This window comes from Hordeum vulgare, chromosome 2H (genome assembly GCF_904849725.1).
Source record: "Hordeum vulgare subsp. vulgare chromosome 2H, MorexV3_pseudomolecules_assembly, whole genome shotgun sequence".
NCBI classification, from domain to species: Eukaryota; Viridiplantae; Streptophyta; class Magnoliopsida; order Poales; family Poaceae; genus Hordeum; species Hordeum vulgare.
The window spans coordinates 507,469,608-507,492,631 of record NC_058519.1 but is presented as its reverse complement, the minus strand read 5'-3'; the positions used below and the strand labels follow the sequence as shown (position 1 = coordinate 507,492,631).

The 23,024-nt window shown below is 46.5% G+C and overlaps 1 protein-coding gene and 1 pseudogene across 1 annotated transcript; one reads left to right on the top strand and one right to left on the bottom strand.

The window, feature by feature from the left end:
* LOC123428543 overlaps nt 1–16,723 on the top strand; it is a 29,557-nt pseudogene extending 12,834 nt beyond the window's left edge.
* Nucleotides 16,724–18,742: 2,019 nt separating this feature from the next.
* On the bottom strand, nt 18,743–20,332 carry LOC123430364 (nuclear poly(A) polymerase 4-like). Its single transcript, XM_045114229.1, has one exon. It carries the CDS (start codon nt 20,324–20,326, stop codon nt 18,743–18,745), a length of 1,584 nt encoding a protein of 527 aa, XP_044970164.1. The 5' UTR covers nt 20,327–20,332.
* Nucleotides 20,333–23,024: the final 2,692 nt, after the last annotated feature.

Here is a 23,024-nt window from a genome sequence, read left to right as displayed (position 1 = left end):
GCAGTTCTGCTTCTTTGAGGACCAGGAAACTAGTGATCTTTCGAGGAAATGACATGTGCCAGAAGTTGACTTGCGATCCACACGGTCACCAGCATAGTCTGAATCAGAATACCCTACCAGATGAAGATTGGAGCCCTTGGGATACCATAATCCTAGTGTTGGTGTGTGAGCTAAGTATCGAAGAATATGTTTCACAGCCTTATGGTGTGATTCCTTCGGTTTTGCTTGAAAACGTGCACACATGCAAACACTAAGCATTATATCTGGCCTAGATGCACATAGATACAACAAAGAGCCAATCATAGAACGGTATACCTGCTGATCTAAATCTTTACCATTTTCATCAGTGCCGAGGTGACCGTTGGTAGGCATTGGAGTCTTGGCACCTTTGCATTCATGCATGTCGAATTTCCTCAGAACATCCTTGAGGTATTTCTCCTGTGATATGAAGATTCCATTGCTTTGTTGACAAATTTGAAGACCTAAGAAGAATTTTAGCTCCCCCATCATGGACATCTGATATTCTTCACTCATCATGTAGGCAAATTCATCACTGTATCTTTTGTCAGTACAGCCAAATATGATATCATCAACATATATTTGACATACAAACAACTCATTATCATAAGATTTTGTGAAAAGAGTTGGATCGAGTGAACCAGGTTTGAAGCCTTTCTTCATGAGGAATTCCTTCAATGTATCATACCATGCCGAGGGGCTTGCTTGAGGCCATACAGAGCCTTTTTGAGTCTGAAGACTTTGTCTGGATTCTTTGGATCCTCAAAACCTGGGGGCTGAGCAACATATACTTCTTCCTCAAGCTTACCATTGAGGAATGCACTTTTCACATCCATTTGATATAAGGTGATGTTATGATGATTAGCATAAGCAAGTAGAATTCGAATATCATCAAGTCTAGCAACAGGTGCAAAAGTTTCATCGAAATGTATTCCTTCAACCTGGGTGTAGCCTTGGGCTACAAGTCGTGCCTTGTTCCTCACCACTTGACCGTCCTCATCTTGCTTGTTTCGGAAAATCCACTTGGTGCCGATGATGTTGTGCTTGCGAGGATCTGGTCGTTTGACGAGCTCCCATACGTCATTCAGCTTGAATTGAAGAAGTTCGTCTTGCATGGCTTGGATCCACTCCGGTTCTAGAAAAGCCTCAGCTACTTTTGACGGTTCTGTGATGGATACAAAGGAAAAATGCCCACAAAAGTTAACTAAGTGTGAAGCTTTTGAGCGAGTGAGAGGACCTGGCGCATTGATGTCGTTGAGGATTTTGTCAAGTTCTACTTCGTTTGCAATCCTCGCATGAGCTGGTTGAGGATTTTGTCTGGGCTGAGGAAGTGGTGCTGTTGCAATTTCCTCAGGAGCATCTTCTTGGTTTTTGTCAGCGATGGGGATTATTTCTTCTCCAATTTCCTCAGTGGGGACAATGTCTTCAGTAGGCTTAAGCTTTATCGCTTCCTTAGGAGACAACTTATCTGGATCAGAAGGCAATTGCTCTCTTTGCGAGCCATTAGTTTCATCGAACCGCACATCTACAGTCTCAACAACTTTGTTGTGATAGTTGTTGAAGACTCTGTAGGTGTGCGAGTCCTTTCCATAACCGAGCATAAAACCTTCATGTGCCTTAGGTGCAAATTTTGAGCTATGGTGAGGATCTCTAATCCTGCATTTTGCACCGAAGACTTTGAAATAACTTACATTGGGTTTCTTGTCAGTGAGGAGTTCATATGAGGTTTTCTTGAGGAATTTGTGAAGATATACCCTGTTGATGATATGGCATGAAATATTGATTACTTCAGGCCAGAAGCGACGAGGAGTCTGATATTCTTCAAGCATTGTTCTTGCCATTTCAACCAGAGTCCTGTTCTTCCTTTCGACGACACCATTCTGCTGAGGAGTATAAGGAGCAGACAATTCGTGAGTAATACCAAGTTCATCAAGATAATCATCAAGACCAGTGTTTTTGAACTCGGTTCCATTATCACTCCTGATATGTTTGATCTTGATGCCAAAGTTCATCGAGGCCCTTGAAGAAAATCGTTTGAAGATTTCCTGCACTTCAGTTTTGTACACTATGATATGCACCCAAGTGTATCTGGAATAATCATCAACTATGACGAAGCCATATAAAGATGTTGCATTGGTTAGTGTGGCATAGTGAGTAGGTCCAAATAAATCCATATGAAGCAATTCGAATGGGCGTGTAGTATTCATGATGGTTTTAGAGGGATGCTTGGATCTGGTCATTTTTCCAGATTCACAAGCACCGCAGAGATGGTCCTTGAGGAATTTGACTGATTCGATGCCGATGACATGCTTCTTCTTTGCAAGCGTGTGCAAATTCCTCATGCCTGCATGACCTAGTCTTCGGTGCCACAGCCATCCTTCTGAGGTTTTTGCTAGTAAGCAAGTGGCTGGTTGAGGACCTGTAGAGAAATCGACAATGTACAAATCCCCTCTTCTTACACCTTCGAAGACTTTGGATATGTCAGATTCCATGATGACTACACATCTATATCTACCAAAGATAACAATCATATCAAGATCACAAAGCATCGAGACTGACATGAGGTTAAAGCCAAGGGATTCAACAAGCATCACTTTGTCCATTTGCCTATCCTTGGAAATAGCTACTTTGCCAAGTCCCAATACCTTGCTTTTACCTTTGTCAGCATATGTGATTTGCTTCAGAGGTGATGGAGTTAGTGGTATATTCATCAGTAGGCTTTTATCACCAGTCATGTGATGTGTGCAGCCACTATCGAGAACCCACTCAGTATTTTTGGGTTTGTCATCCTGCAGATGAATTAGTACAGCTTACCATCTCATATGCTTCAGATTTGAAGAATATGATACTAATTTCATCAGTTCAGTAATTTCATCATAACAGAAATGTAAGGACATGTGAAATATTTCTATTTCATCATCATTAGCTTGCGTCCTATCAAGCATTTCCTCAGGTCTCCAGCAAATTCTTCAAATGATGATTTTCATCTCGAGACCTAACCTGCAGAAGTGATTAGTTTGATTTCTTCACCACCCACATCTGAAGGGGTGGCAAAGCGTTCATCATCCTGCGAGCACCATATGAGAAAGGTGGCATTGAGGCTAATGCACTTCTCTTAACAGTAGGGGGGTTAAAGTACTCATATGAGTATGCAGAGAACTGGTTTGAGGATTTATGAACATAATGATTTGAGGAGTAGCGCTCATAATCATATTCCTTGTAGTTTCCCTGCATGTTAGACGCATAAGCACGGGTACGAGCATAGTTTTGACCAGTTGAGGATTTTGATCCTCTTGAAGACTTTGGTCCTCCTGAGGAATTTGATCTGAGGTTCAGATTCTTCAGAGGTGGTGTCATGAGGACATTCACTTGAAGATTTTCAAGACAACTTTTGGGAACCCAGATTTTCCTCTGGGGAGGGCCATTCCTGCAGTTAGTTCCAACATATCGAGCAAATACTTCACGAGATTGATTTTTGAATAGTTTATAGTTGGAGTCAAATGACTCATCCGAGGAATAGGATAATTCACATGAGAAGCCAGTTAGACTAGATGGATCAAAAGGAGGCCCAGTAGCAGCAACCCATGAGGTTTTGGGATACTGCTCAGGTTTCCAATAAGTTCCATCAGCATTTAATTTCCTCTCAAAGGAAATTCCTTCTTTCCTCGGGTTCCTGTTCAAGACCTGCTTTTTGAGCACATCACAAAGGGTTTGGTGTCCTTTGAGGCTTTTGTACATGCTTGTCAGATACAATTCCTTCAACCCTGCATTTTCATCAGTAACATTTGTGTTTTCCTCAAGTGAGGAAATAGACACAACAGGTGCAGTTGAAGAATTTGTAGCGTTTGATGATTCTGGTGAAGAATTAGCAGTTTCACGTTCAATGCATTTAAGACACGGAGGAATAAATTCAACCTGACTAGCGCTGATCTGTTTAGCTAGTAATGAATCATTTTCCATGCGAAGATCATCATGAGACATCCTCAGCTTCTCAAGATCAAGCTTCCTTTGAAGAAATTCGTAGGAAAGCTTCTCATGATCAGTGAGGAGTGTATCATAACGATCCTGAAGAATATCAAATCTAGACTGAAGATTTTTCATGTCATCAGCGAGGATTTGATTAAGATTCATTTCATCATTCAACAGATCATCACTTTTGTCTAGCAGTTTTTCTAGCTTTTCCAGAGCAGTTTGTTGTTTAGTGGAAATGATGGCAAGTTTACTGTAACTGGGTTTTTTTGTAATCATCATGTTCACAGTCACTTGAATCAGAGGAGGAGGCATTATTTGATACCTTTGAACCTTTTTCCATGAAGCAATAGGTTGGAGCGAAGTCATCAGCATAGTCATCAGTATGGATGGTGCAATCATTTTCTTCAAGATTGAAGATTGACTTGCTGACGAAATTGGTTGCTATTGCAAGACTAGCCTGTCCGGATTCTGAGTCTTCTCCAGAGCCTTCTTCTTCATCGCATTCCTCTGATTCTACCTCGGAATCCATTTCCGTGCCAATAAGTGCCCGAGCCTTTCTGAAGCTAGTCTTCTTGTGTGAAGAGGACTTTGAAGATGAGGATTTTGAAGATTTCTTCTTCTTCTTCGAGTCATCAGAATTGTCATCCTTGTATTTCTTCTTTGATTCCTTTCCCCTGCGGGGACAATCAGCAATGTAATGACCTGATTTCTTGCACTTGTGATAGGTCCGTTTCTTGTAGTCCTCAGATGCAGACTCTGATTTCCTCATGTCTCTTCTTGATGATTTACCGAACTGACCTCGGCGTGTAAATCTCTGGAATTTCCTCACAAGCGTTGCGAGCTCCTGCCCAAATTCTTCAGGGTCACAACTGCTGTCATCTGTTTCTTCTTCAGATGAGGAAATTTCTCTAGCCTTCAGTGCGCGTGGTCTGGAATAGCTTTGTCCATATATATCTCTCTTTTCTTCTTGCTGGAATTCATGAGTATTTAGCCTTTCAAGAATATCAGCTGGATCTAGCATCTTGTAGTCTGGTCTTTCTTGAATCATCAGAACTAGAGTGCCAAATGAAGGATCCAAGGATCTCAGCAGTTTCTTCACAACTTCGTGATCAGTGATGTCTCGAGCTCCCAGTGCTTGCAGTTCATTTGATATATCAGTGAGGCGATCAAAGGTGTCTTGGCAGCATTCATTGTCATGTCTCTTGAAGCGATTGAAGAGATTGCGAAGAATATCAACACGAGAGTCACGCTGGGTTGATACTCCTTCATTTACCTTGCACAGTCTCTCACAGATCAGTGTTGCAGAGCCCAAAGCACTTACTCTTCCAAACTGGCCCGGGCTCAGATAGCCACAGATGATGTTCTTCGCTTGAGAATCGAGTTGCTTGAATCTCTTCACATCAGCTGCAGTGACACTGGCAGAAACAAGGGGGACGCCATTTTCCACAATATACCAGAGATCATTGTCAATAGCTTGTAGATGCAGTTGCATTTTGTTCTTCCAGAAAGGAAAGTTCTTCCCTTCGTAGGTGGGACATGGTGCAGTCACCTTGAACATGCCTGCAGTCGACATAACTAAAACTCCACGTGGTTAAACCAAAATCACACAGAACAAGGGAGTACCTTGCTCTGATACCAATTGAAAGTGCGTTATATCGACTAGAGGGGGGGTGAATAGGAGATTTTTAGAATTTCATCACTGAGGAAATTCCTCACTGATGACTAACTTACAGCGGAAACAGTAAAGGATCAGACGTGCAAACGTTCACACCAGCAGTTTTTCAGAGTGAACAATGTGAAAACAGATCGCACAGTAAGCAGGCACGCAGAACACAGATGATGATTAACTATTGTGAAGAATTTGGGGTTGAGGAAATTCAGAGAAAGTCTTCAGCAAATTCTTCAAACAGTCACAGTGAAAGTCATCAACACATAATACAGAGAAAGTAAAGAGTTGAGGAATTAGAACCCGATTCTCAGAGACGACAGTCGTTGATGACCCAGTCCCAACTGTTGTGACAGTTGTACATCTGGTTTGGAGCGGCTTGGTATTGAAACCAAAAGACACCCAGTCCCGGGACACACAGTCCCTACCGTATTCTCCTTGAGCTAAGGACACACAGCCCTCGCCCAACACTCGTGGTAAGTCTTCAGGGCAGACTTCCAAACCCTCACAAACTCGGTCACCCGACGATCCACAATTGACTGCTGGATTGCTCTAGACCATGACGCCTAACCGTCTGGAGGATGCACAGTCCTCAAAGGTAAAAGGCTTCGGTCCCACACAGGAACAACTTCTTCAGTGATGCTCAATCACTAGGTTTGGTTTGTGGTTTCGGTGGGTGGTGTATTTCCTCACTTATGAATTACTCTCGAAGGCTCTGAGGAATTTGGGTTGCTCTTATGACAAGTGTCAGTTTCTAATGGAGCAGCCAACCAGCTAGTGGTTGTGGGGGGCGGCTATTTATAGCCTGGGAGCATCCCGACATGATTTGACACTAATGCCCTTAAATAATATGACCGTTGGAGTGGATAAGACCAGTGACTTGGCGTGGTTATCGAAACGGTCGGGACCCTCAACTGTGAGAGTCCTCATGTCACTCATATTCCTCACTTGAGGCTTTTGGTAGGATTTGGCTTGGGTTGAGCATCATGAGGAAATCCATTCCATAGTGTTACTTTGACCCCCTTTAACAGTACGGTGTTCCTATTCATCAAATGCGAAGAAAGTAAAACAGAAAACGTAAATCTTCACGCTTCAATTTCTTCAGAATGATTTTCTTCAGGAACCACCGGTCTTCTCAATGTCAGTGTCTTCACAAGGAATATCAATTTCATCGCAGATTCCTCGTGTTTCATTTCTTCAGCTTCAGACCAATTTCTTCAACTGAAGATATACATTTTTAGGGGTCGATATTCTTCAAATATCTCAAACTCCTCAATGACTTATAGATCCTGTGTACACTTATAAACACATTAGATACTTAACCTATAAGTCTTCAAACCACCAAAATCAGTAAGGGGCACTAGATGCACTTACAAATACGTAGAGTCCATCCACACATCTACCTCGGTAAAGGATTTGCTTCATGACCTGATCCTTGATTAAAAAGAAGAATGGGTGAAATTCTAGAAAAAAAATGATTGTCAAGAGCAATACTATGAACATATAGGAGATTTTGGATGAACTAGGAAAGTGCTGAATATTTTTAAGATGGATATGTTTATATGGGGAAGGAATAACAGAATGACCAATATTGCATATCTCCATACTTGTACCATCCGCATTGTGAACTTGATCATGCCCTTGGTATCTCTCATGCATTGTAACTTTCTCCAGCTCATGCGTGATGTGATCAGTTGCACGAGAGTCAACATACCAGTTGGTATCTACCCCATAGGATGTGTTGGTTACCGCAACAACCTTTTTTCTTCTGACAGTTTTCCTCATAACGCAAGTTGAAATCTTTAGCTATATTATTAGTTTTCTTGCAAATCTCACACTTGCCTTCATATTCATCATACCCACGGAAGGTGTTGTTGTTGTAGTTCCTCTGGCTACCCCTATTGTTGTTGTAGAAGGGTTGACCACCTTGATAGTTGTTATTGTGTTGGAGCCTCCGCCGCCGCCGTTGGGGAAGTGGCTGTTGGGGCACGTCGCATGTGAAACAAAAAAAATTCCTACGCGCACGCAATACCTATCCATGGTGATGATCATCTACGAGAGGGGAGAGTGAATCTACATACCCTTGTAAATCGCTAAGCGGAAGCGTATATAACACGGTTGATGTAGTGGAACATCTTCCCGATCCAAATCGCAGCCCGTCCCGCGATCTCATCACGATCCATCCCGCGACCCCATCACGGTCCATCCCGATCTAGTGCCCAACAGACGACACCTCCGCATTCAACACACGCATAGCTCGATGACGATCCCCGCCTTCTTGATCCAGCAAGAGGGGAAACTAGGTAGATGAGTTCTCCAGCATGGAAGCATGGTGGTGGTGGTGGTGAACTAATCCAGCAGGGCTTCACCTAAGCACCGCCGAACTAGACTAGAGGAGAAACAGATCTAGAGAGAAGTAGAGGGAGCACGTGGCAATTAGGGTTAGCCCTCACCTCTAAAACCTCTAGTGTATATAGGAGGGTTGGAGGGGAGGAGGAAGCCTCAAATCCTCAAGGTTTGGCCGAAATTGGAGGTGGAGGAGTCCTAATCCAATCCTACAAGGAGTAGGATTCCTCCTCTCCACTTGGAAACCCATTCCACCTTTTTCACCTTTGGGTTTCTTTCCTTCCCACCTCCAATCTGCCTTGGGCTTTAGTGGAGGCTTAGGCCAGCCCACTAAGGGCTGGTACACATCCTCCCACATCCCATGAGACCCTTTGGGGTGGGTGGGCCCACCTGGTGGACCCCCGGAACCCATTCGTCACTCCCGGTACACTACTGGAAATGTCCGAAACTTTTTCGGAGTTCAAAAACCACTTTCCTATATATCAGTCTTTACCCTCGGACCATTTCTGAGCTCCTCGTGACGTCCAGGATCTCATCCGGGACTCCAAACAATCTTTCGTTACCAACACCTATAACTCAACTATACCGAAACGTCACCGAACCTTAAGTGTGCAGACCCTGCGGGTTCAAGAACTATGCAGACATGACCTGAGACACTCCCCGGTCAATGACCAATAGCAGGACCTGGATGTCCATATTGAATCCTACATATTCTACGAATATCTCTATCGGTTGAACCTCTATGTCAAGGATTCAGTTAATCCCGTATGTTGTTCCCTTTGTCCTTTGGTATGTTACTTGCCCGAGATTCGATCGTCGGTATCTCCATACCTAGTTCAATCCCGTTACCGGCAAGTCTCTTTACTCGTTCTGTAATATAAGATCCCGTCACTAACTCCTTAGTCACATTGCTTGCAAGGCTTATTGTGATGTTGTATTACCGAGTGGGCCCCGAGATACCTCTCCGTCACATGGAGTGACAAATCTTAGTCTTGATCCATGCCAACCCAATAGACACCTTTGGAGATGCATGTAGCACACGTTTATAGTCACCCAATAACGTTGCGATGTTTTATACACACAAGGTATTCCTCCGGTGTCTGGAGGTTGCATGATCACATGGTCATAGGAACAGATACATTGACATGTAGAAAACAGTAGCAATAAACTGACACGATCATATGCTACGTTTATAGTTTGGGTCTTGTCCATCACATCATTCTCCTAATGATGTGATCCCGTTATCAAGTGACAACACTTGTCTATGGCCAGGAAACCTTGACCATCTTTGATCAACGAGCTAGTCAACTAGAGGCTCACTAGGGACAGTGTGTTGTCTATGTATCCACACATGTATTTGAGATTCCAATCAATACAATTCTAGCATGGATAATAAATGATTATCATGAACAAGGAAATATAATAATAACCAATTTATTATTGCCTCTAGGGCATATTTCCAACAGTGGTCGCCACTATCGGGAAAGTGGCCGCCACCGCCGCCACCGTGATGGTCTCCACCACCACCACCGTTGTAGCCGTTGTCTCCGTTGCGAGAGTCGTGACGAGGTCCGCCATCCCCATCGCCTTGGTGTTGCTGGTTGCCGCCGCCATGATGGCCTTTGGTAAAGTCACCGCGGTTGCGTGATACATCGTTGGCTGATGACGTGAAGGTAGCATCACATGTGCCATGGAACATCTCCACCCTCTAGACCGGATATGATGTGGGAAATAAGCACCAGTAACATCATTAGGACGCATGTCAAGAGATGAGATGATTGGTTGATAGTCCATATCTAGACTGGCTATGATGTGGGAAACAAGCTCGTTTTCTGAGATGGGTTTGTCTGTTGCGGCTAATTCATCAGCAAGTCCGCACATATGACCGAAGTACATAGCGACGGATTGGGTTCCTTCCTAGGCATTGGTGAGAGACATGCAAATATGATTAGCTTTGGATCTGGACTAGACGGAGAACATATTGGCAAGGGCCGACCATATGGCATGAGATGTTTCAAGAGATGCTACCTGAACTAGAACTTCTTTGGAAAGGTTGCAAAGGAGATATGCAATGATGTGCTGATCTTGAATCAACCAAGGTGAATAAGCATGATTTGGGGTTTCCTGATCTTTGCCATCGGTGTTCTTGGAGACTAGAGTTTTTGGTGGTTCGGCTATGGTCTTGTTGATGTACCCAAAGAGACGACCTGTCACGCCCAAGATGCGGTCCTATCCTTATTTTTGGCGCGAGGGCCTCGACAGGGATAGAAACGCATCTCGTCGTTTTGCAAGAATGGATATTGTTACAAGTACATGTACTGAAAAGATGAGTATATGGAATTGGCTTACACTCACCACAAGCTATATTCGAGTAACATCGGTACAATACATACAATCATCATGAAGAAGAGCAGGGTCCGCCTACGAACGAAAACAAACGATAAAAGAACAATGTTCATTCTTGCTATCCCAGGCTGCCGGCGTGGAACCCATCCTAGATCGATGATGAAGAAGAATAAACTCCAAATGAACAATCAACGCACTCGCGTCAAGTGACCCTTTACTTGTACCTGCAACTGGTGTTGTAGTAATCTGTGAGCCACAGAGACTCAACAATCTCATTTCCAAAGGTATCAAGACTAGCAAAGCTTAATGGATGAGGTATGGTTAAGTGGTGAGGCTGCAGACTAAGCATTTATTTGAGGTGGCTAACTTATGAGTACAAGAAAAAGAGGGGATGATCTACGCACAGCGGACGTGAACTACTAATGATCAGAATAATGATCCTGAAGGTTGTAGAAAAAGGTTTGCTAACTTAGCGGTTTGCTAGGTTGTAGAAAGGTTAAAGGTTTTCATGGCAATGTTGTGAGGCTAACATTTAACAGGTGGTAGGCAGCGAGACATAACGATAGAAACGAAACAACTAGCATGGCAATGATGGTAATGGTATATAGGGGAATGATCATCTTGCCTGAGATCCCGCTTGGAAGAAGAACGACAACGTGAAGCAGACGAACCGACGTAGTCGAATGGATCCTAGCATTCCGACACGCTTGCGGAACTCTATCGAGACGAAGCAAACCGAAAACAAGAATCAACATAAGATATTCATCACGGCACATGCACGACATGATGTACAACACATATGATGCATGATCAGTTTCAGAAATGCAAGGCATGACATGGCAATTCACATAGTCAAACGCTACACATTAAGTGAAGCTCAATATGCAACGAGTTGCATATTGACGGAACTGCATGTTTGATTATTTAGTTCACTCCCGTTTATGTACATGACAATATTAAATAGTGTTACACATGGCAAGGGGTTAAGCATAGATTAATATACCTATCTAGGCATTTTAAATGAGGCCGGGAACAACATATAGCATCTCCGAAACGACCCCACGCGTTGACTTTGTAATCTGTCCAGATTTGTCCTAATCACATTTTATGTTTGTTAAACGGCAAAACAAAGTGGTTCACGTGATTTTACTCGTCGTTCTAGTCCATTTACATATATGACTCATCTCCAACGGAGCTACGGTTAAATAACTATGGCCTAAACCGTTTATAAAACGTCGAAACACGAACCAATGCAAACAACACACTAAACAGTTTTAAATATACTTAGGAGCTGTAAAATATTAATCTACACGAAATTCTAGCCAAGTTACATAGATAACTTGTCGCAATCCAACACACGGATTAAAAGATATGAGCATTTGAAAATCATGTTTTTTTCCTGAAAAAGAATTAAATCACCGGACGTTAAAAGAACACTACTGGACTGAATTCGCTACTACTGGACCAAAACAAGGTGGGTGCGGGATAATTAAAATACGCACGGGCACAAAATAGAGGGCTCGGGGGGACCGGCTCACCTTGGGCGTGAAGGAGGCCGGCTGGAGCGGGCCTTGGGAGGCAGCGGGGCTGGGCCAGTTCGTGGGGAGGCTAGCCTGGCTGGACCGTCGTGGAGCTGGCGCACTGGGCTGAGGGAGGCGCTCGGCGAGGCGCGGCCCAGAGCGAGGCGGGCGGTCAACGACGCCGGGATTGGGCAGATCGAGCCTCCTGCTCAATCTCCCGATGGGGCTGGCTGAACTTCGGCGACCGGCGCGGCGCGAGGTGGACGGAGGAGCCGGTGCCGGAGTCTGGGAGCACGACTGGCCGGCGGCGGGGCAACACGGCGGCGGGGCGAGGAGGAGGAGCTGGGCAGGCGACGGCCCGGGGCGGAGCTGGTCGGATTGCTCGGGGCCAGCGGCTCAGCACGGGCTGTTGCTGCTCCGGCCGGTCGAGGCGACGAGGGCGGAGGCATGTAGCGAGGTTTGTCCAGGGCGCGGACGCTGCTCCGGCGAGGCACGGGGCTGCGGCGCCATGGGAGGCTCGGCAGGGAGCTGCGAGGATGGAAGGAGGAGGAGCTCGGGAAGGCTCCTTGCGGTGGCGGCGGATCCGGGCCCGGGACGGGCCTCAGATGGGCTTCGCGGGCCCGGCGACTGAGGTGGGTGGAGCTGGTGGCTGTGGCGCTAGGGTTTGGGGGCACGGGAAACGAGGAGGAGAGAGGTTTTGCTGTCTATTTAAAGACACTGGGTTAGGGTTAGGGTTTTTAGGCTAATTTCGACCACGATGATCGGACGGCTCCGGTCACGCGGTAGGGTTAGGTGACTAGGGGGCTGTGTTAGAAAGGCTAGATGGAGAAGATAGGGAATGCTTGCGGCCCGTGACACGAGTTTTAAAATCGACAAAAAAAGTCCAACGAATAACCAAGGGCGGTGCCGCTATGGTCGACCGTTCGGGTATCAAACGGACTCTGATTTCGATGAAATTTGGCAGGAGACCTACATACACTATATTAAGACCGCACGCCAAGTTTCAACCCAATCCGAGAATATTTTTCGATCACCTTTAAAAACAATATTTTATCGATGCCGCGGGCGCGTGCGTGTGTGGTCGGGCTGAAAGGTCAACGACGAAAACAGATAGAACCGGCAACTACTAACGGATGCAAGTTTTGAAAAATGGCGGCAACGGAGTGCCGATGAAATGCGGATGATGTGAATGATGCGATGATGAATGGGACAACCAAGCGAATCACACGACGAGAACGGAATAAAAGGGGAATCTTCTGGAGCGCCGGTCTCGAACTGTCTCACCAGTCCCCATGATCTTGGAGCGGACTTGAGCCCGCCAAAGGATATAGTTTGATTTGATGAGTTGTTCGGAGACAGTGTTGTTGAGGCCGGAGGAAACGACAGAGTTGGATGTCGACATAGTCGAGTTTGGGACAAGGAAGGATAACTAGACGAGGTGGAAGAAGGTAGCTCTGATTACCATGTGAAATATGGAAGCGTTCCTACTCCTCAAGCAGGGAGAGCCGTGTGGTTATATATTGATAGGGTCGAGAGACGTCTCATGGCGTTACATGATCTGGTCGTTGAAACAACCGAAGAAAGATTACATCAGGGACAGTGGCGGAGCCAGGATTTGGATATAGTCGCTGATAGAGGGGGGGGGGGGCAAAATACATACACACTTACGCATATCAGTGAAATATACGCTAGAACTTCAGGTTTCGTCAATCGTTGGGGGGACCAGGCCCGTGCTGGTCCCCCTGTCTTCGCTCCTGATCAGGGAGAGAAGATAGAAAGATAAACCAACTCTATCTCTAACTACCTCAACGTGTAATACAAGGAATAAATCTGTAATGTGACAACACAATGTTTAACAGACCACACTGCAAGTTGAACACCTGCAGCTCACTGAACTTGAGATCGTTAATTGTTCATTTAGAAAAGTATGCTCATCTCCTTCCCAAAACTCACACAGATGGCTTTTCATGGCTTGATCGCTTTCCAAGATCCACTGTCAATTGGTTATGCCCCATTGCTTGAGACTGTAGATCTCACCAATGTTTGTCTTAGTAGCCGCAAAATGGTCAAGTTAAGTGAGTTTCTTGGCGGCACCTCTGTGCGTAACCTGAGGTTAGGATTTGAGAGCGAAAAGGTAAGTCAGCATAGATGTTTTGCTAGTTATGGGTCCACTTCTTTTCCGCTTATATCATCACATGTTTACAGTTTACTTGATGCAGATTTGGGTGCAACCAGAACATCTGACTAGACGGCTTGCATGTTGCATCCATGTTCTCCGAGCTAACTTTTGTGCACATGGCTGAAATTCCAGAAGGGTATGACCTCTCCTGGTCATTGTTCATTCTTGAAGCTGCGCCCAACTTGAAGGAGCTATATTTGATGGTATGTTCTTAGTTTTTTGCGTTGAATACAAATGGCTGCAAAATTGATAAACCGTTTCCATTTACCGGTGTCGACCTATGGTATGCAGGTGTGGGTTCATTTGTGTACAATGGAAACAGACAGTGAGAAGAAGAAGGCACTCTCATATAGTATAAGGCTTTTTAGAGATTTCAATACGGAATACATACGGATATATATAAACGTATTTTAGAATGAAAATTCATTTATTTTGCTTCATATATAACATATCAGAATTTCTAAAATAGCTTATATTTAGGAGCGAAGGGACTAGTAACAAAGTCGGAATTATTTTGGTAATGGAATATTGATGAGTCCATTGTTTGTTTTCCCTTTTGCTGAACTTCGTGTGAAACTAGGAATCCATGATTTATCAACATTGTTCCTGAATTCGAGCAGCATACTATTGTGAGACTGTATTGAGGTGTTTTTAAGTAAATTCAAATGAGTGAGTAGTAGCAAAGATTTCGCCATTGAATTAGGAACAGAGGCAGACCTCGCGTCCGCCTCCGCGTCCGCGTGGCTCCCGCACCGGGCGACTCGGGCGGACTGCAACCCTAGCCGCCACCGAGCTTTGATCTACTCCCTCCTCTCCTCCCATCGCCGCCGTGGGACGTCGCCGGGCAAAGCCCGGGGGCAGATGGCGGTGACGGAGTCTCTCCGTGTCTCCCATGGCTTGAGGTGGTATATGCCCCCCCGGCGTGTGAAGGCTGGTTGGATCTTGCGGCACAGTGCCCGGCCCTGCCTCGCGGCGGCGGCGGGCGGCTCTGTGACCGGTTGGATCTCGGATTGGCAACGACGACATGGAGGACCTAGTGGATGGATCGGCTGTATGTGTGGTATGTCCCCCGGTCAGATCTGATCTGGCCGGTGTGGCCTGCTCCATGCACGATGCTGGTGCTCGACGGCGGTCCTGTACACACGAGGCTGGATGGGGGTTCCTCGAGCGGATCCGGGTAAAAACCCTACTCATGGCTGGTTGCCAAGGTGGGCGATGTTGGCGTTTTCTGCATTGTCCCCTTCTTATGGCATCGTCGTGGAGAAGCTCTAGAACCCCATCCGCCACCTCTAGGGGAAACCCTAGATCGGCCGATCGGATGACGACGGCTCTCTTGTGCCGTATCTCTCTTGGGGACGTCATTCTTGGAGGTATGCATAGGCTCGAGGGACCATCGGGCGGCATCTGCGGTGGAGCGGCGTTCCATGTGACGCATCAACAACGTGGTGTCTCGGTGGCGTGGCACGGTAGGGCCTCGGCGACGGATGTGTGATGATGGATACACATAGGGAGGAGGTGTTATCTAGCGTCGTGGTGGCGTCGGCAACGGGCCTGTCAAGGTCGATGCATCAGTATTTGCTTTGAAGATAGATCGATGGAAGACGGCGGCGACGATCTATGAGTGTGTCGGTCCGGTTTGTGCCCCAAACCTGGTATGTGGCTTGGTTAGGGCTCCGGATTTAGATGGTAGGCTTAGGCGAGAGGTCTGGGTATTCGGCTCATACTTTTTACACGCCTTCATTAATGGATATGAGTAGCGAGAGATGTTGTCAAGATGGTGGCTTTAGACATATTGATATATTATTTTGTAATTTCTTTGCGAGTAATTAATAAAGTGACTGCATGCATCTTTCAGATACAAAGGTCGGGGGTCATCCTTCATTTTGAAAAAAAGGAATAGAGGGAGTAGTAGCAAAGATTTCGCCATTGAATTATTTTGGTAATGGAATATTGATGAACCCATCGCTTGTTTTCCCTTTTGCTGAACTTTGTGTGAAACTAGGAACCAATGATTTATTAACATTGCTCCTGAATTCGAGAAGCATACATTTGTGAGACGGTATTGAGGTGACTTTAACTAAATTCAAATGAGTTGGTTTCATGTGTGAATTTACGGCTTTTATCTAACACGCGATTGGTTAATGGCTAACTCGCGAAGCTCCCTGTGTCATGGCCGAAGAACACAGGCCGGTTCAAAGGTTGTGTTAGAGCATCTCCATCAGATGACTCCAATGTAAAAAATAACTAACTTTTAAACCGTGTGGGGCAAAAAACGGTGTATCAACACACGGTTCATATGCAAAAAAATTTGGACCGCGGCCTCCTCGTGATGTAAAATTCAACAATTCCCGGTGCAAATTTACATCACGAGGTGCATCTGCTCCAAAACCAGCCGCCGCCCATGAACGCCCAACTGCCACTTCCTTTCTGTTCCCGCCCGCGCCCGTTCGCCCGCCCGAAGACCAGCTGACCGGAATCCGCCGCCGCGACCACCGAAAACCACGCCGTCGGAGCCGCCACCACCCCATATCCCCGTCGCCGCCCTCCGTCGCCGTCGGCTCCCTCGCCGATAGCCGGCTCGCAGCCGCCCGGACGCCGCTGAATCGGGAGGCAGCCGACGCGGGATTCGGTGCCTCCGGCGGTTCGGCTGCCGCGGTAGGCCTCCGCCGGGTCTAAGGATGCCGCCGACCTCGTCCCCGTCGGCCGTGAGCCTATTCACGGCCGTTGCGCTGGCCGCACAACCGCCGCACGAAGCCCTCCACCCGGCTACCGAAGTACTTTTCGCCACCCGCCGAGCTCCTCTTGGCCAGCCTCGAAGCTCTTTTCTTATCACTGCCGCGTCCGGAGGAGCCGACCGCAACCGTCCGCAGCCGTCCGCAGCAGCCAATCCAACCGGTGGCCATCTTCTTCCACCGCGCGCACAAGGTGTTCGACGGAATTCCCCAAGGTAAAAAATGACGAAACTTGATGATTTAACTTGGGATTGGATATTATGTTTGACGGTGGTTGTGTGCAATGTAGATGAGCTCGGTTGACTTCTCTTTCGTGGATGATTCATCGTCGGACGAGGAATTTGATTTGCATGAAGAAGAGGATGTTGCTATGCTAGTGGCCATGCACAAGAGGAAGAAACCGAAGCACGGTGGTTCCGTTTATGGTCGTGCGTTCATTCGGAGAGAACGGATTGATGCGCACAAACGGTTGGTGCGCAACTACTTTGCATCATCACCTGTTTTTCCGGAGAATTACTTTCGACGCCGTTTCAGGATGTCGAAAAACTTGTTAAATTTTAGGATCAAAAGATCCTTTGATACATCATGACCGCTTGTGTGATCATGCATAACATGATCGTTGAGAACGAGCGTGGAAAACATTTAGATTACAACTTCTATCATTTGATGGGCATTCCTGTTAACCCCATGCGAAAAGAACAACGCATCAGACGTTTCATAAAGATGTACAATGAGATTAGAGACATCGATGTGCATGACCAACTCCAGAAAGATTTGAAGAAAGAACATTGGAAATGACATGGCGAAAGATCCGCATAGATTCATTATTTGTTTGTTCAAAACTATGATGTATTATACAAAACTACGTTGTATTTGTGTTGCATTTCATCTCCTGGATCTGAAAACTATGTAATAATTTGATATTATGGACATGAATTTTTTTTATGTTGTTTCAAAACATGTTTTTATGTAATATGTGCGGCTGTACAATGGTTGGACACGGCTGAACAACCGACGCGCGGCTGCTGGCCGATTTTGGACCATGAATTTGGACCATCTATTGGAGTTGGTCTTTTGGATCATGAGAATTTGGATCATCTGTTGGAGTTGCCTTTTTTCGAAGCTCCAAAACACACTTTTTAACGGTTCAAATTTTACATCTTTAATTTTAAACCGATAAATTTTAAACCATCTATTGAAGATGCACTTAGTCAAAGCTACATTGATAGGTAAAAACTTCCCTTAAATAAATCCGTGATAACATCGAAATGCTACCACGAGATCAGCTGTGATTTGTATTTGTTGGGTTAAAGTGTCCTGTCGTTTCTGATTAACGACAAGTATGGAGGAAATAGCAGTCCTCAATGGGTACTCGTGATTTACTGCCATATTTGTTGTTTAATTTATAAGTTTTTCTACAGATTTCATTAAGGGACTACATACGGAGTAAAATGAATGAATCTCCATTCTAAATTATGTCTATATACATTCGTATGTACTCTTCTAGTGAAACCTATATGACTATTAGGTAAAAACATCGATTCTGAACCACCAAATAAACACAGCTCTTCAAAAAAGGAGAGTGGAGAACAAACATTTCAGCATGGGCTTACATTACATCACATGTTTTATTTAACCATTTACTCTTCATATCCCGGTTACATCATGCAGCATTCCACGCTGCTACACAGATAGGGTCATCAACTCCTAAGTCCTAACAAGAGTAGCATTACTCTCTCTCAAAAAAAAAAAAAACAAGAGTAGCATTACACGTTGTTTTTATGTATTCATCGACAAGCAGAGTAGCTATTCCCAATTTGATCGTTGTATCTGCCTGATTGTAGCTGTTTTCCCTTGTTCAAGTGGGTGTTGAATCATGTGTCGTCACAAGACGCCTTGTCCTGAATGGCTGAATCATCAGAAGGTGCTAGCTAGCCTAGTAGAGGAAGACGTCACTTTTCTTTCAAGTCTCGCTCTCTGGTGAAGACCCGATTCTGCCTGCTGCCGCCGCCCTCTTGACCGGGCTCGACTCGGGCTTGTCGGAATCATCATCGGAGCGTTTCCTCTTGAGACGATCAGTGGAGAGAATCTGCTCCAGCACATAGGGCGGCAGGTCCTTCCTTCGGGTGTGCGCGACGTCCAGCTCCATGCCAGGCCTCCAGAACGCGTACGTGTACACCTCGTCCTTGAACTCCTGCGTCGTCAGTCGAAGGTCGAACTGCGGCTGCTGCTGCTGCTGCTGCAGTGGCGACGGTGCCGGCTTTGACAGTCCCACAAAGAAGGACGACGCGCGCCGCCGATCATCTTCATGGGGCTTGGCGGCGTAGGCTTGCGGGTGCGGATGGCAGAGCAGCATGCCGGCCGTGGCCATCTCGACCCTGACCACCAGCTGCCTCATCCGCGACTCGACCCACCCCTTCCACTCCCGGAGATCCTCCTCCCCGCCGGCCACCTTCACGTCCACCCGAAGGTAGTTGCTGTACGCCTTGAAGAAATTGAACGGCCTGAAGAGCGCGTCCCACGCGCCGGCGGCGGCTATCTCCTGGCAAGCCTTGTGCGCGGCGTCGAACTCCGTTGTCATGGTTCGCAGGGTGGCGCGGGAGACGTTGTAGCACGAGTTCATGCAGGGGTATGCCGGCGTGATGACGGGCATGAGGTGGCTCCCGTCGCGGGGGTTCCTCCGCGGGTCCCACACGGGGAGCCCAAGCGGCATCTCGCCGCCGTCGTCGTCGTGCTCGATCTCCCGCAGCATCACCGGGTTGGGCCACTTCCACTGCGAGAAGATCCGGAAGAAGCGCGGCACGAGCATGCTGGGCGCGGCGTTGGGGTAGAGCTGGCACACGCGCGCCACGAGGATGGCCCACCCCACGCCGCCGATGAAGCCCATGGCGTTGGAGTAGATGCCCCTCGCCTTGGCCCAATGCTTCACACAGCGCAGCGTCGTGCGGAAGGCGCCGGCGTCCGGGACCAGGCGGATGATCTCGTCGGCGACGCGGACGCCGTTGAGGCTGCGGACGGTGGCCATGTCCAGGCCGCGGAGCACGGAGCGGCCGTGCAGGTCCAGATCGCTCGGCACCACAGGGAGGCAGACGCTGGCGTAGAGGAGGTCCACCTGCACGCCGCGGAACCTCATCTTGATGACCGGCACGTACGCGCCGGGAACCAGCTGTAGCTCCGTCACAGCCTCAGTCTCGGCCAGCACGCCGCCCAGCACGTCGAAGAAGTCGTGGTGGCGGTCGACGTAGGCGGGCCCGACGACGAGGGCGTCGATGTCGGAGCCGCGGCCATGGACGCCGAGGCGGTACGAGCCGAAGGGGAGGAGCAAAGCGGTCGCATGCTCGGCCATGCCGTCGGGGTACTCTCGCTGAGTCGTGAGCCGCTTCACCCAGCGGTCGACGACGCCCTGGAGGTCGCGCAGCACATCCTCGCGGGCAGCCGTCTCCTCAGCGCTCTCGTACAGGCCAGCTTGACGCAGGTGCTTCTCGAGCTGCGCCGTGCTCTCGAGGTCCGCCGGCGTCGGGCCAACGAGGGAGATGGGGGACGCCATTGCTTGTGGGCTGCTAATACTGTAGGGCAGAACTAAATCGATTGACTTGAACGAAGATGTAGAGAGGTCTTGCTTTTATCTTCGTGATGATGATTGATGGGAGAGGGAGACGGCATTGTAGTCGAACTCGGATTCCTGTAAAAGAAACGCGTGCGATTGCAGCGCTCGTTTGCCCCCAGCAGGTTTCGGTTTCATTTGGTAGAAATGAAACCGAAACACATTCCGCAAAGGATTGGATTTGGTGGGGTTGGGGATTCAAATTATATTTTTTTTCTTTTTCTTTTTCTTTTTCTTTTTTAGATGAATTCTATTTTTTCTTACTTGTCTACCACATGGATCTGTGAAATGAAATGAATGACCTATTTCATGTGCCGCTATTTTGAATTGTAATATTGTATACACAATCAACACACTTCATCTCTATAGACTGCCCATTTACAATGTAAAAAATAAAACAGTGGTACAATTTTTACCTATGAAAAAAAAGAAATCTAGACAAGATCAGTTTCACAGTATAAATATATCTAATATTTTCATCTAAAATAAAGATAATACACTCATAATATATTTGTCATATTTTGATTACACATGTGACATACGGTATATGTTAGACAATATATTCGTTCTAAAATATAGACAATATTGTCCCAATTCATCATATTCATATGAAAAAGTTTTAAATCTATCGACTGATTTCGTCAGCGCGTAAGCCGGGTCACCCGCTCGACACGTGTCTCCTCCGTGCGAGCTAATCCATTGCTTCTTGCTCCAACCTTATCTCCTTCGCTCGTCCTCTCCACCGCTCATTCTCCTCCTCATTCTTTTCCTCTTCACCATGGCCAACCTCCAAGCTCCGTCTGCTGCTGCTCAAGGTCCTTCCTTTCAAGTCCCTTCCGCCATGGCATGCCCAAGCTTCACTTGTCGCTGCTCAAGGTCCTCCCGTCCAAGCCCTGTCCGCCATGGCCTGCCCCCTGCTGCTGCTCACGCGCCCGGTGATGCTGTAGTGGAGCTTCACCGGTGGTTGCTATGGAGCATCACCGGCGGCGCCAAGATCCGCATTCTAGCACCGTCGGTAAAACCGTTGGTGTAGTTGTCCATGTCACTGATCTGCTACTTGTGGCACGTCATCGATCTGAGGCGTGTGGTTGGGAAATCCTGGTAGATGCAGGCATAGGTATGCCGACGGTTTTGCCGTGAGAGAGGTTTTAGTCAACGAATCCAACACCCATATAGTTCTGGGGTCTGATCACGTCTTGCTCGTGAGTGAGGTTTTAGTCAACGGTTCTGGAACTTTCAGATCCGTGTGTTCTTTACAAATCTTTATGTCATCTTATAGATGCTGCTACCACGTGCTATTCGAAAATACTCCAAATATCTACTCTACTATACGAATCCGTTTCACTACTCATAGTTATTCGGATTAGTGTCAAAGCTTACATCAACGTAACCCTTTACGACGAACTCTTTAACCACCTCCATAATCGAGAAAAGTTCCTTAGTCCATTAGTTACTAAGGATAACTTTGACCGCTATTCAGTGATTCAATCCTGGATCACTCTCTGTACCTCTTAACAGACTTGTGGCAAGGCACATATCAGGTGCGGTACACAACATGGCATACTGTAGAGTCTACGGCTAAGGCATAGGGGACGACCTTCGTCCTTTCTGTTTCTTCTGTCGTGGTCGGGCTTTTGAGTCTTACTCATATTCACACCTTACAATAGAGCCAAGAACTCATTCTTTGCTGATCTATTTTGAACTCCTTCAAAAACTTGTCAAGGTATGCATTTCATTTGAAAGTTCTGTTTCAGCATTTTGATCTATCTCCATAGATCTTGATGCTTAATGTTTTAAGTAGCTCTATCCAGGTCTTCCTTTGAAAAACCCCTTTCAAACAACCTTTATGTTTTATAGAAATTCTACATTAGTTCTGATCAACAATATATCAACCACATATACTTTATCAAAAAAACTATAGTGCTCCCACTCACTTCTTTGGAAATACAAGTTTCTCATAAACCTTGTACAAACCCAAAAGCTTTGATCATCTCATCAAAGCGTATATTCCAATTCCGAGATGCTTGCACTAGTCCATAAAAGGATCGCTGGAGCTTGCATACTTATTAGTATCCTTAGGATCGACAAAACCTTCTGATTGCATCACATACAATCTTTCCTCAAGGAAACCGTCGAGGAAACAATGTTTTGTCTTCCTATGTTCAATATTTCACAAATAATGCAGCAACTACTAACATAATTCCAACAGACTTTTAGCATCGCTACGAGTGAGAAAGTCACATCATAGTCAACTCTTTGATCTTGTCGAAAACATCTTTGCGACAAGTCGAGCTTTTCTTGATAGTGACTTATCACCATCATCGTCTGTCTTCCTTTTATAGATCCATCTTTACTCAATAGTCTTATGACCATCAAGTAGTTCTTCCAAAGTCTACATGGTTTCTCTCTCGGATTTCATGGCCTCTAGCCTTTTGTCGGAATCCAGGCCCACCATCGCTTCTCCATAGCTCGTAGGTTCATTGTTGTTCAACAACATGACCTCCCAGACAGGGTTACAGTACCACTGTGCAGCACTACGCGACCTTGTCGACCTACGAGGTTTGTAGTAACTTGATCCGAAGCTCAATGATCACCATCATTAGTTTCTTCTTCAATTGGTGTAGGCGCTAGAGGAACATCT

Excerpts from the sequence above, each read along its gene's own strand:
- LOC123430364 (XM_045114229.1), bottom strand. The coding sequence starts at position 20,326 with ATGGCGTCCCCCATCTCCCTCGTTGGCCCGACGCCGGCGGACCTCGAG.